The 13,875-nt window shown below is 40.6% G+C and overlaps 1 protein-coding gene across 4 annotated transcripts in view; it reads left to right on the top strand.

Annotated features, from left to right (window-relative positions):
- The window catches only part of Cdk14 (cyclin dependent kinase 14), a 556,731-nt gene that overhangs the window by 421,231 nt on the left and 121,625 nt on the right, over positions 1–13,875 (top strand). For all 4 annotated transcript variants that reach the window (XM_010609534.1, XM_033758509.1, XM_033758507.1 and 1 more), the window contains exon 11: positions 4,006–4,054. In XM_010609534.1, coding sequence (XP_010607836.1) covers positions 4,006–4,054 — 49 coding nt within the window. The remainder of the gene's footprint in view (positions 1–4,005; positions 4,055–13,875) is intronic.

Genomic DNA, 13,875 nt, shown 5'->3' with positions numbered 1-13,875 from the left:
CCCACTCACTTCTGCCTCCTTTGAACAGCAGACTTCTTTATATAGCAGCCCACTGGAATGTGCCACAAGGATCTTGAATTCAAACCCTCCAAGGCCAATGGTCTGCTCTTGTAACCTGAATCACTACCACCTCCTCCTCCCCCTGCCTTTTCCTCCCTGCTACCTTTTCCTTTTTCTCCTCCTCCTCCTCCTCCTCCCCCTCCTCCTCCTCCTCCCTGGTTCATTCTCTTACCATTGCTCCAGTCACACAGTCTCTCTTCTATGCAGCTATAATAACCTTTTACTGGTCTCCCTGCTTCTGGTCCTGCCTCCTGAAATGTATTCTTCAAACAGAGAAGGATCCTTAGAGTGATCCTTTAAAGAAGAAGCCTGGGTCATTACTTAAAGGCCCCTTGCCCTCCTGACCCCTTTTCCTGGGTTCTGTGCTCCTGCTGTCCTGGCCTCAGTAAAACATCTCCTTGTTTTACTTTGCTTGAACTCTTACTGCTTTCTAAGACTAGTATTTACATGTTTTTGTTGCTTGTGGTGTTTGTGGTATTTATGTTTTAATTATCTGCCTGACTTGTTCATCTAGAGTTTAAGCTCCATGGGGGAAGCAACGTATTTCATTTGTGCCTGTATTCTCAGACTGAGAACAACCCTTAACACATGTTAGGTTTCTAAAGATGTGCGGCACTGTTGACTAAAGAAATGTCCAGACTCACCCTGATAATCTTTACAAAACAAAAGATACTAGTATGAATAGATATTTTCTAAAAGATAATAAGAGGCATTTCTAATTAAAATTGTATGGCACTAGCATAAGTAGTTGAGCATACAAAATCGAAGTTCTGGTATATTTTAGAACAGTATATAATAAATGTATCATTTCAAAGGATGATTGATATATTACATAGTTCTGGCATAATTATCCGGCCTTCTTAAAGAGAGAACTATGTCATGCCATATTTAAAAATTACTTCCAGATACTTAAATGGGCGTATGTACACACACAGAGTCATCTGTTGCTTAAAGACGGCAGCATGTTTTAAGCAGGTGTGGTTGGTGATGTTGTTGTGAACATCGTAGCATGTACATAACACAACCCTAGCTTCCAGAGCCTCCCACAGCACAGCTGGCTTCACGGGGCAGCCATGGCTCCCGGGCTCTAAGGGGTGCACCGAGCACTGCAGGCAGCTGCAACACAGGAGTATTTCTGTGTCAAAGCGCAGAAAAACACAGTAAGAATGCAAGATAAGAATGAAGCACCTGCGGAGGGTGTTAGCGTGAGTGGGCTGGCAAATCTGGAGCTTGCAAGTCTGGAGCGAGGTGAGAGAGTGCCATGCCCAGGCCCCTGCCGTGCGCAGCTTGAACTTTACAGGCACTGTGTTCTGTGCCACGCGAGGTTCGTGGCAAGTGTTTTCTTTCTTTAATAATAAGTTAACCTCAGCCTACTGTAATTTTTCTTTGCTTTATAAGCTTTTGAATTTTTAAAAATGTTTTGACCCATTTGTAAGAAGGCATAGCTTCAAAACATACATTGTACAGTCATACAAAGATTTTTTTAATATTCTTTCTCTATACGCTTAAGTTGTTTTTACATTTTAAACTTTTTTGTTAAACCCTAAGACACGAACACATACATTATCCTAGGCCTACATGCTGAGCCAGGATCCTCGTCGTCTCTGTCTCCACACGTCACTAGAAGGTCTTCTGGGGCAGGGACACTCGTAGATCTGCCACCTGTTGTCCCAGCAGTGCCTCCGCATAGAGAACTATGAATCCCTCCTGAAGGCCCCAGCCGGGGCTGCTTTCCAATTACTTTTTGTCTTTATGGCAGTAGCAAGAACACACTCGAACAATTAAAAGTACCAGTGGAGTTAATACATATCCAATAATATAGTCATTTTTCTGTAACATTAGCAAGCACTGTGCACTTTACATAATTGTATGTGTTATACTTTTATACAACTCTTAGCACAGTTACTTTGCACCAACGTCCCACAAACGTGTGTAATACATTGTGCTGCCAAATACAAGGGCTGTGATAGCACCAAGTAGGAGGTATTTTTCACATCCTTTGTAATCTCTTGGGATCATTGGCCTACACATATACAGCCTGTCATTAACCAAAATGCAGTTGTGCGATGCATTACTGTGTGTGTGAAACAACTTGATCATATACTTTAAAAAAATTAAATCCTCTATAAACTGTTAAAGGACCATAGCCTCAATGTTCAAATCAGTACCAGCTATGAGAAGTGAAATTGAAATAGAAGAGCAAATGCAAATGAACAGAGAGCATATGAGAAGAAGCCCAAGAATTTTTCATCAAACACAGATTTGGCACAATACGAAATACCGATAACTTGTGCTGGAATATGTAGAGAAAGAAACATTCATTTTCTTTGCTGATGGGAAAATGGAAAGTAACCCTTCAACATGTATTAAAACATAAAACATACAAAGTTTGCCAAGCAGCTTTATATTAGAGAATCTATCAGACAGAAATGAAAAGTATCCTATATAGAGACAGATGTGCCACAACATTTACTGAAACATTGTTTAGTACGGAAAAGGAACTGGAAACTATTTAAAAGTTTCTCCAGTAAGTTATGGTCATTTTATTCTAGGAACTTAGACAAATTTAAAACAATTGCTACATACGTTGTTTTGATTTGAAAGACTCCGTATGATTCAATGGCTGTATTAGGGTTCTCTAGAGAAACAGAATCAATGGAAAATATATGGATAATTTTACAAGGGGATATATGAGGTAGGCTTACAGGATGAGAGATGGAAGAGTCCTGAGTGGCCATCTGCAGGTTCAGAAGCAAAAGAGTCCACAATGGCTGTCTGTGTACTGGAGAGCTGGAGGATCCAGTAGGTGTTCAGCACAGAAAAAATGGAAGCTACAGAACCAAAGGGATCCAGAATGCAGCACCAGTGCAAGGTCAGAGCCTGGAATATCTCTGAAGTTGCCAGTGCAGTCTGTGTTGGAAGCTGAAGAAACTAGAGTCTGATGTCCAAAAGCAGTGGCAAATGAAGACCAGAGCTTTGCAAAACAAGGATGCTTCCTTCATCTTTCCCTTTTGATTTCATCCTGTTGGTTGACGCCACCCATATCCAGGGTTGGTCTGACCCACTCAGTTTGCTCCCCTAATGTTAATCACACACACACACACACACACACACACACACACACACACACACACAGTGCTTTACCAATTTGATAAATTTGATAGGCAGTTCTCGCTGAAGTCAGGTTGATATACCACAATTAATGGCCACAATACTAAAAAATTTCAGAGTTGTGTTTATTGTACAGTCCATTTTTAAAGGAGATAATATATCTGCTCGCATTCGTGGATTTTGTATATATGTATAAATGTATTTATAAGAAAATATGTAAAAAGAGAACTATGAATAAGTCATCGAGAATTGCTATATCAGGAGTGAAAAGCAGGGAACAGTTGAAACTGGTTATCTATTCCAGTCATGTTATTGTTTAACCTGGTGAAACTCATATTCTTTTAACTTTAGAAGATACGATAAAGATTATTCAATGATAAATGTTAATCAGTATGAAACATGGGTACTTTACTTTTGAGCAACTGTAAATACCATGTAACTATGTAACATAGAGAAGGAAAGCCCAACACAACTGCATGTTGTCAGAGACGTCTTCAAAAAGATACCCAGTCTCACGTGACTGATATAGCAGTGTTGTACAAATCTACTTAGAGTTTATAGATTTGGAACTTGCATTTCTATTTTCAATTTCTTAAAACTTGGCTATTCTAAGAAATAATTACTGAAGACATTAGATTATAAAATAAATGGGCAAAAATGTTTCATGGTTACAATGTTAAGATCTTCTACTTACTCTTTATAAACGGCCCGGTTGAGAGGTAAAGACCTCGCTATGCCTAACCTACAACCAAATAGTACACCATCTTTTTTTAAAATTTGTGTTGTCTTACATTTGGTACAAAGATTGTTTATCACTTTTCTCTTTTATTTCAGAACGCTTTACCCTGTACAGCTCCAAAAACCTTAGACAAGCGTGGAATAAGTAAGTCTATAGATCTTGCTCCTGCTCTCTTTCTCCCTTCTGATATTGAAAACTTAACTGATAAATTTGTCGGGGCATCTGTCTCATGTATTCGTGCCGTTACCTGTTCGGCCACTCATTCATTTAGCTGTTCGAATGTTATTAAGCCCTGGGTGCTGGCTGTACTGTTCAGCCTGGGCCAACACTCAGTATGGGCTTGGGCTCCTAGAGCCATTTTACACTTCATCAGAATTGTAAACCCTGAGATTCTTGTGGTCCATCATCTTGTACTTAAATTCCAAGAAACACTTTATTTATCAGCAGAACGTGTAAAAAGTACAACTCACCAACTGACTTTCTGCTCTGAGTTGGTGGCAACTTTTTGAGCTAGATAAAATTGACATCTCAAAGTTTTCAGTTTACTTTTTCCCCTAAGCCTTATTAGGAACCTGAGTACATGTATCACTTGAAGTATATTTGCTCCATTTTTCTATTTCTGTTCACCCACCTGACTTTGAAGTTGTGTTATTTACTGGTTTCAAAATTTCAGGAAATAGGAAGATCTGGGTTCTCAAAGTTGTTCGAGTCTTTTTACAAAAGCCAAACTGTTGGAGGTAAAAAGCAGAATAACAGAGTATTCCCTTCTGGTTGTAAGCATCACACTGCAAACATTACACTGGAGAACTGGAACTTCTTAGATTAAATAAACTGTTCTTTGTCATAACATTTTGTCTGTGGGGAACTTATGTGATCTCACATTTTATTGTTATGACATGTTTAATTTTGGACACCAAGAGTTGTGAAAATAAGAAATAAGGAAAATCTTTTCATATCTACAATGCTTTTAATCAATGTGGTCAGTAGAGACAGTGGACAGATGCTGGTGAGGAATTTATGGGATGAATACATGAAGTTCTGCAGTAGTTTATTGCGATGAATTATGGAAAAGTTATAGCCACTTACTTGTATTGAACCTGCATTTAGTACTTAGTACACTAATATCATTTTTGCCTAACATGGGCCTTTGCAGTTGCAATTTGAACAGCCAGTTCTAAACTTTTGGAGTCTACCCTGGGATCCACCCTCTTTGGGGAGTGTTCTGTGCCTGCTCTTTTTTGCCTTTTCTAACCACTAGCCTACCATATTTAAATGCTTTTGTATATCATGTAACACAGTGTGCAGTCCCTGCCTTAATTACATAACTAGACATATTCCTCTCATAATTGCTCAAAAAGTTTTGTCCAGCCAAGTAACTACTTTGTGAAACAACTCTTGATAAAGCAGTTGAATTTCTAACCCTATATTTGAAATATCAGGACAATTCAACAAGTTTTATATAGCATAGCAGCTACAGCTATGTACGATTGTAAAGAATACATCATTAGAAATATATAATTTAGAATTAGTACTAATTTAAATTCATTTTAAAAACTGGGTCCCACTCAGATTACTGTTTAAATATTTTAGAGAAAATACTAAAGGTTAAGCTTGAGGTAAGATTTTTAAACTACAAGCATGCCTTGTTTAGCATCGCTTTCTTTTTTAATTTCCCATAAGTCTTGTTTTTTGTTGCCTCGGGGGTTTGTCTGATTTTACTAGTAAAGTCGTCGCTAAGATATTATTAAGATACTCCTTTCTGTTATGCCAGTATTAAGTGCTGAATCTTACACCCAAGTTATAGCCGTTAGCCTATTGAAAGAAAACTAAGAATCCAGAGACATGAATTAGATTATTGATTCTTTCGCCAAATGGACCTTGCAACCGTCATTGACATTCTGACATCTCTTCCTTCAGGAGTATGATCTAAAGCAGAAAGAACTGCATTAAAAGCCTGTTAAACAGGTGCTATTTTTTCCCATTCTTCTAATTAATGTGCCTGTCTAAAGCCTAACTGCTAAACTGAAGCAACCGCTAAATTCTCTTGTACAGTGGTAATAGGTTCAAAGTAAAGTGAACTAATTTGCAAGAACTAATTTGGGTTCAATTTACATGGGTTAATGTAAGATAGTTGGGTTAATATAAAAAAGTATGTTGCTGTTGAAATTAAGTATCAGTGCCTTTAAAGATCTGCATTAACCCAGCTATTAAAGCTAGTGGGGGTGTTAACTCATTCAAGAGAGTAGGAATTTCTCAAGAAATTAATCCTTCAGTCTCTTGGAAGAGCTACAGTAAGTAAACCAGTTCATTTGAGGGCTACATGTAGTTCCCTGCTGGCTTCATTTGTATCCATAACCATGAGCATAATTTTATTCTTTGATGAGTTTTTTTAATATCCTAAGTAAACAATGCAGTGATGAAGAGAACATTGAAAGACCCAATAGCTATCCAAGCTGCAAAGCATAATATAAAAAAATCTTAATCATACGATTGAGAGTAACAATTTCATCTCCATAAAGAAAGAAAAAGCCCTTTTATTCCCTCATACTGGAAGTGCACAATGCATATGAACTCTTCCTGCATAAGCGTATTTAGGGTTAAAGGGAGACAAATCTTAATTTTATAAAAATATGTAGTTTTCCAAGTGCCTTCAAAACATTCCATTTTATTTCGTTGGAGTTACAAAGACTCCCTATCTCTCTTCCAGCTCTCTATTTATAGCTGTCTGACATTGGCATGTATGTGCAATCAACCAAGAATTTCGGCCACTTAAAAGCTCTTTTATTATGTCGGCTGGAGAAGAATCCTTAGTATATACTCTCCAGCAAAGTCAAGGGTAGGATTCCAGGAAAACATTTGCTTGTTTTGGAACCTTTTAACAGCTGAACAATTTGGGAGGTTTGAAAGTATCAGAATGAGAGCTAAGGATAAACCACTAAGTCACAGAAGACAGATCTGGAAAACACAGTGAACGTCCGGCTGGTGAAAAGAAGCCCATGCACAGGCTCAGAGTGGGTGTGGGCCCACCTTGTGCCACCTCTGCACTAGCCGTGCTTATCCTAGTCCTTTTGCTATTCAGTGCAACTGGATTCCTCCTAAAACTTACACAGATTGATATCCTTAAATGTGTAGTAAGTACAGAGACATGGCAATGAAGCCATCTTTCTGCGAACACAGAATCAGAAAAGAAAATGTGCCCATGCTGTATTTCACTATAGGAAATGCTTCCTAACTCTGTGCTTTTGAACTTGCCAAGAATTCTGTCTGACTCCATGTTTAACCTTCAAAATAAATGTTATAGATGACTTCCTAGAAAGCCATGCCACATATACATAAAACATAATATATTTAGGTAATCGTTGGCGAAATAACCAAACTTGCACTTTGTTAGAGGTGCACTATTGTGTTTTTCTTTTTGTCATATTTTATGTCTCCTAATAAATATAAGTCCATACCATCTCAAGAAATTAACATATCCTGTCTTCCACTTTACTCTGTGGTTCTATGTTGATCTAAACTTGCCTAACCAAATAATATGCTGCACAGTAAATTAGAGCTATCAATTTCCTTGCCAGCATAGAACTGGAGCAAAGTAAGAACATCCTTTGTGCACTAGGAGGAGCAGTTGAGTCAGATTTTTAAATCATCCTTCTCTATTTTCACATTTTTCTTTTACCACTGTTAATTATTTTTGCTGTAATCCTAGTCACTTCAAAGTAGCGGTTTTTATTTATGTAGTCCCTGGAGATTCTCTGTCATATTTTCAGAGGAACTATTCTATACTTTGTCGGTTCCCTTGTGGGGGGTGGGTTTATTGGAGCCATGAGCTGTGAAGCAGACGCTGAAGGGAACACTGTGGAATCCCAGCTTCTTAACGTAAAAGCCGCCCAGCGATGTGGACTCCAGCCCATCAGAGGGCTGAGGGGTGCAAGTCCTCAACACATTCTGCTCTGTTGAAAATGTCCGGGTGGTTTTCAACGCGTTAATGGTCAGACACAAGCAGGTCCCTTGTCCTGGCCTTGGATACCCATATATGGTATTGTTTGAAGGTCCCAAATACTCACCTGCTTGACTGAAAGTTACAGTTGGGAGCATTTTATGGGGAATTTGGTTTCCTGAGATTGAGTCATTAGTTCAGTTACTGAAACATTATGTAGGTGTGATATTCTTTAGACTCACTGAACTCCTTGTTGCCTAACAGAGAGTAGTTCTAGGAAATTGCAGGTTGGATTCCCGAAATAAAGAAAAAAAAAAAGAACTGACATTAGAGCCCCTGGGTGGTGTCCTAGAGAACCTCAAACAAGACAGAATTAAAGAGTGTCCAAAAACTCAGGAGGGGGGTGGATTCCAGGAAGGCAAAAAAAAAGAAGCTGTCTTACAAAAAAGTGGTGAATTTGCCAAAGGCCTGGGCCGCTAGTAGTAGCAACACCATAGATGTAGAATATATTTCACACACCTGGTCAAAGGCCCAGCCTACACTCTTGCTAATAAGTATTATCAAGTAGAGGCAATGATGGTAATTAACATTTGGACAAACTTTTGCAGTATAGAATTTGCTTTCATGTACACTGTCACATCCTCTCCTATCCTCACAGGCTTTTAAGGTAATCCGGGCCATTTTAGCTCCATTTTATCACTTAAAATAACATGCTTGGTGAAGTCAAGTGGTCAGAGTCATTGAAAACTACAACTTGGAATGGACACCCCCACTGAATCTTGTGAAAGGAATACAGCGTTAAAACTTTGGTGTCACATAGGCTTCTAAATATCTAGTTTTATTCTATTCTCACAATTTTGGATGGCAGGATTTCTTCTGGGACCTGATTCCATTCTCAGTCTAAGTTAAATGTAGGCATAGAACCTGAGCAGGGCAGAAACCTGATTTCCTCTGCTTAGAGGAAAGGGCCAGCAGCAGGCTGCCCGCCCACCCATATCAGACTCAGACCTCCCCTGCTGCACTGCTGGGAAGGCACCAGTGAGGAGCTGGAGGCTGGCTTAGGACAATCCAAGTGCCAGAGCCACAGGCCTTCCAGAAAGCCACACACCCTGCTAGCGAGACTTGTCGCCCACTCCGCGCAGCCCACACTGCCCCAGGGATGACTTGTCTCCTGTCAGTTTGTGTTCTCTCTCTCTGAAATAAGGTCGCTGTCATTAATAACCCGTGGTGACAGCCAAGGACACCACCTTGCTGTTAGTTATCTGTCTGGCATGAGATTCTGTTCCCCTTCTGATGGATATAGAAAATGTCCATCTTCTCTCTTCCTAATTGGCAGTATGTGCCAAGCTTGGGAGTTGGCAACAGCCATTGTTTTTTAGCCTTTCAGATTGTGTGGTGGACTCTTTGTCTAAAAGTACATGTTTCTGGTACAGCTAATATTGTTCCTTCTGCCACACAGCTTGTTATGGAGTAAAACCCCGCCATACTGTGAAGTGGCACAGAGCTTCCAGGAGCAGGTGGACTGCCTGTTTCCCACAGGAGGGTGAAATTGGGCTTTCTTAAACTGTCGTGCAGAACACTCTAGCAGTGAGAACTGAAATTCTGCTTCTCCCAGTGTAAAGTGAAGGGCAGCCATAACAAATGCCAATGAATGTATTGGCAGGAAGTTAAGTTCCACAAACTTAGCTCACGTTCTGTCTGGTGGAAGTGTAGATGGGCCTAGCTAGTTTCTTTGATCTGGGCCATCATGGTGTCAGAGCGCATATCTGGAGACTGTGGTGGAGAATTTGCTCCAGGGATCATTTGGGGTTTTGGCAGAGTTTTGTTCCGTATAGGGATAGAGCTAAGGTCAACTGGGAGGAGCATCTCCTTGTCTTCCTGCCTGATTAATCCTGTTGTCACTTCCCTTTTCAAAGCAGCTTCAGATTGCTCTGACTTCTCCTCTGCCTGTGTCTTCTTCCTCCAGCAAGAGCAAGTTTTCTCTTTCTAAACCGGTTCATGTAATTAGCTTGGACCTCCTTAGATAACCCAAATTCATCTCCTTGTTGTAAGGTGCGTAACTGTAATCTCTTCTGCAGGGACCCTTTTGCCATGGAAGGTAACATACACCCAGGCATCGGGGGTTGGCAAGAACTCATCTTCCAGGGCCGTCCTACACACAAGTGGGCACCAGGGTTTCCTAGGCAGCCACACGACATGGGATTGAAGCAGAACGAGGAAGCAAACCCAGTCCTAGCCAGGGGAGACACAGTCCTTCCTGCTCGGCCTCTGGCCCAGCAGCTGCCAGGCATAGACTCTCACTTGAATGGGCCCACATTTCCTGGTTTAAAATCTATCCTCTCAAGATTAGGGGTGAGAAATGAATCGTGAAGGTGTGCTCAGGAAGGCGGTGATAACTGGAAGTTCGGTCTGGCGTCTCTATACCCTCACTGTACAGTATGAGAACGGCTGGATCCCTATGGCTCCTGACCACCGGAAGTGTGGCCGGCATGATTCAGGAACTGAATTTCTAATTAAACTAAATTTAATTCATTCAAATCATTAGTTTAATCACTTGTACTGTGTTGCCAAAACATAGCATCTGATGATGTTTTGGAAACCGAGATAAAGAGTGATTAGCACTTTGCATTCAGATGTCCAGACACTTACTTTATATCTCTGCTTCTCACCCCATCTCTTTTTTTGCCCTTTCTGTCTTTCCTTAATTTGAATTTTCATTTGTTAGTGCACATTTGCAGTATATGAAGTTCATATTCATCTCGGGCAGCAGGTACATCTTTCATTTGTAAACACTCTGAAAAAATAACAGCTTTGGAGTTCCCGGTAAGCATAATAAATCTGCAAGGGCATCATGGAAATATCAAAGAACGTCAAGCAGACATCCCTGACCTTCCTCCTCCCCTGCAGAAGCCTCGAGGTTCCCTCCTGAGGGAGCCACCTATGGCGAGCATCTCTTCCTTTCTCCTTCTCTGTCCTCTCTCCCTCTCTCTCCCTCTCTGTCTCTCTCTCTTCCTTTGGGAACTGTTAAGGGTTAGACACACAGCTCTCTACCCTTTTGAACTCCCTGAAGAATTCACCCGTCTGCTGTTGTTCCACTTCGCCCTGGTCTCCCCTCGCTCTGCTTGGGAAATATCGCAGTAGCAGCTCACCATGTAGGACAAGCTGGTGAAAGGGGCTCAGTTTTCCAAACAAGCCTCCCAAATCAAGCGTCAGGTCTCCCTCACTGGGCCTGGTGGGTGCAGATGCTAATTCTTAAGCTTTAGAGCACAGAAAAAATTGCTACAGTTTAGAAAGTGAAGCCAAATAGAAATGCAGACGGTTTTACTTATCTGTATTTAAAAGGAACACCTGATACGTGATCCCTTCCCTCAGCATTTATTTATATCATTTTCTTTTGATTAGGAAAACACTTAAGGCAGGAGGGTCACGAGTTCAGGCCCAGCCTGGGCAACTTAGAGACTTAGCGAGACCCTAGCACAAAATTTAAAAAAAATTGTTTTTGCCCTATTCCTGACTTTTTTTTTAAAATTAACTTTATTGGTACTTTTTAGGTATACAGTACAGTTACGTTCATCATTGGGATCTTGTACCTTTACATGACAGCTCTTGGTTCTCATCTTTCCCCTTGTCCCTGCCCTCCCTTCACCCCTTCCACCCTTCCCTATTTGCAAAGACTTTGTTTCTATTTTATCCTTTTCTCATATTTTTTCTTTTCCCTTCTTTCCTTTCTCCTACTCTTCCCACTTCCCCTACTCCTTTAGCCCTTTTCTTCCTATTTCACATTATCTATTATACAATTTTAACCTTATTTAAGCTTGTAGTTTTTGACACCAGAGAAACTATTCAGTATTTACACATGTGTGTCCCCTTTACTTCACTTAAGAGTATAGCCTCAATATGCATCCATTTAGCTATAAATGACTCTTGTTTCTTGCACTTTGCATTCAGATGTCCAGACACTTACTTTATATCTCTGCTTCTCACCCCATCTCTTTTTTTGCCCTTTCTGTCTTTCCTTAATTTGAATTTTCATTTGTTAGTGCACATTTGCAGTATATGAAGTTCATATTCATCTCGGGCAGCAGGTACATCTTTCATTTGTAAACACTCTGAAAAAATAACAGCTTTGGAGTTCCCGGTAAGCATAATAAATCTGCAAGGGCATCATGGAAATATCAAAGAACGTCAAGCAGACATCCCTGACCTTCCTCCTCCCCTGCAGAAGCCTCGAGGTTCCCTCCTGAGGGAGCCACCTATGGCGAGCATCTCTTCCTTTCTCCTTCTCTGTCCTCTCTCCCTCTCTCTCCCTCTCTGTCTCTCTCTCTTCCTTTGGGAACTGTTAAGGGTTAGACACACAGCTCTCTACCCTTTTGAACTCCCTGAAGAATTCACCCGTCTGCTGTTGTTCCACTTCGCCCTGGTCTCCCCTCGCTCTGCTTGGGAAATATCGCAGTAGCAGCTCACCATGTAGGACAAGCTGGTGAAAGGGGCTCAGTTTTCCAAACAAGCCTCCCAAATCAAGCGTCAGGTCTCCCTCACTGGGCCTGGTGGGTGCAGATGCTAATTCTTAAGCTTTAGAGCACAGAAAAAATTGCTACAGTTTAGAAAGTGAAGCCAAATAGAAATGCAGACGGTTTTACTTATCTGTATTTAAAAGGAACACCTGATACGTGATCCCTTCCCTCAGCATTTATTTATATCATTTTCTTTTGATTAGGAAAACACTTAAGGCAGGAGGGTCACGAGTTCAGGCCCAGCCTGGGCAACTTAGAGACTTAGCGAGACCCTAGCACAAAATTTAAAAAAAATTGTTTTTGCCCTATTCCTGACTTTTTTTTTAAAATTAACTTTATTGGTACTTTTTAGGTATACAGTACAGTTACGTTCATCATTGGGATCTTGTACCTTTACATGACAGCTCTTGGTTCTCATCTTTCCCCTTGTCCCTGCCCTCCCTTCACCCCTTCCACCCTTCCCTATTTGCAAAGACTTTGTTTCTATTTTATCCTTTTCTCATATTTTTTCTTTTCCCTTCTTTCCTTTCTCCTACTCTTCCCACTTCCCCTACTCCTTTAGCCCTTTTCTTCCTATTTCACATTATCTATTATACAATTTTAACCTTATTTAAGCTTGTAGTTTTTGACACCAGAGAAACTATTCAGTATTTACACATGTGTGTCCCCTTTACTTCACTTAAGAGTATAGCCTCAATATGCATCCATTTAGCTATAAATGACTCTTGTTTCTCATTCTTTGTGGCTGAGTAGTACTCCATTTTATAGAAAAACCACATCTTCTTAATGGAGATACCTCAAAAAACTAGGATTAGAGGTTCCATTTGACCCAGCTATCCCTCTGCTGGGTATCTTTCCAAAAGAATTAAAAGAACCATACCATAGTGATATCTGCGCACCCATGTTTATAGAGGCGCAGTTCGTACTAGCTACAGCTTGGTCCTCTGACAAACATTAGTTTGCTTTCTTTCTGGTTTTCAGCACTTTCTGCCTCCCCTCTCAGTCAGTCTTGTTTAGTCCACATAAGCCATTGTGCTTGAATGTGGCTACTATTCCATTCAGGGTCCCCAGCCATCTGGGACATCTGCCTGTCTTCCTAGGATCACATGCTAAGCTGCTTGGTCACCAGTATAAACAACATTCTACCTCCCCAGCAGTTGCTTTTCCAAAGAGTGGTAATGTTAACACGCATTGTACATAATTAATGTAAAACTGTGATTTCTCCTAATCTTAAAACACGTCTACTAAATAGTTTTCCTAATTATACTGTAAGAAATTCATAGGCAAATCACTGTTACCAAGTTCAGGTGTCTGCTAGACTTTAATGAAATGCTGTCTATACACAAAAGGATGGGTGTACCTGAGCCAGGTGTGTGAGGCCTGGCTAGCCACTTGACTGGGCAGTTCCAGTGGTGAGACCAAAAGTAATTCTTGCTGTCAGAGGCATTCAGATGGGGAGAGTGGATGATTAACTCTGGAAACACAGTGGAGAAAGGCTGGGAGCACGGTCTTGC

Source organism: Fukomys damarensis, unplaced genomic scaffold (assembly GCF_012274545.1).
Source record: "Fukomys damarensis isolate Sample0158 unplaced genomic scaffold, DMR_v1.0_HiC HiC_scaffold_4, whole genome shotgun sequence".
NCBI lineage: Eukaryota > Metazoa > Chordata > Mammalia > Rodentia > Bathyergidae > Fukomys > Fukomys damarensis.
The sequence above is the reverse complement of the archived record's forward strand: the minus strand, read 5'-3'. Positions and strand labels throughout refer to the sequence as shown.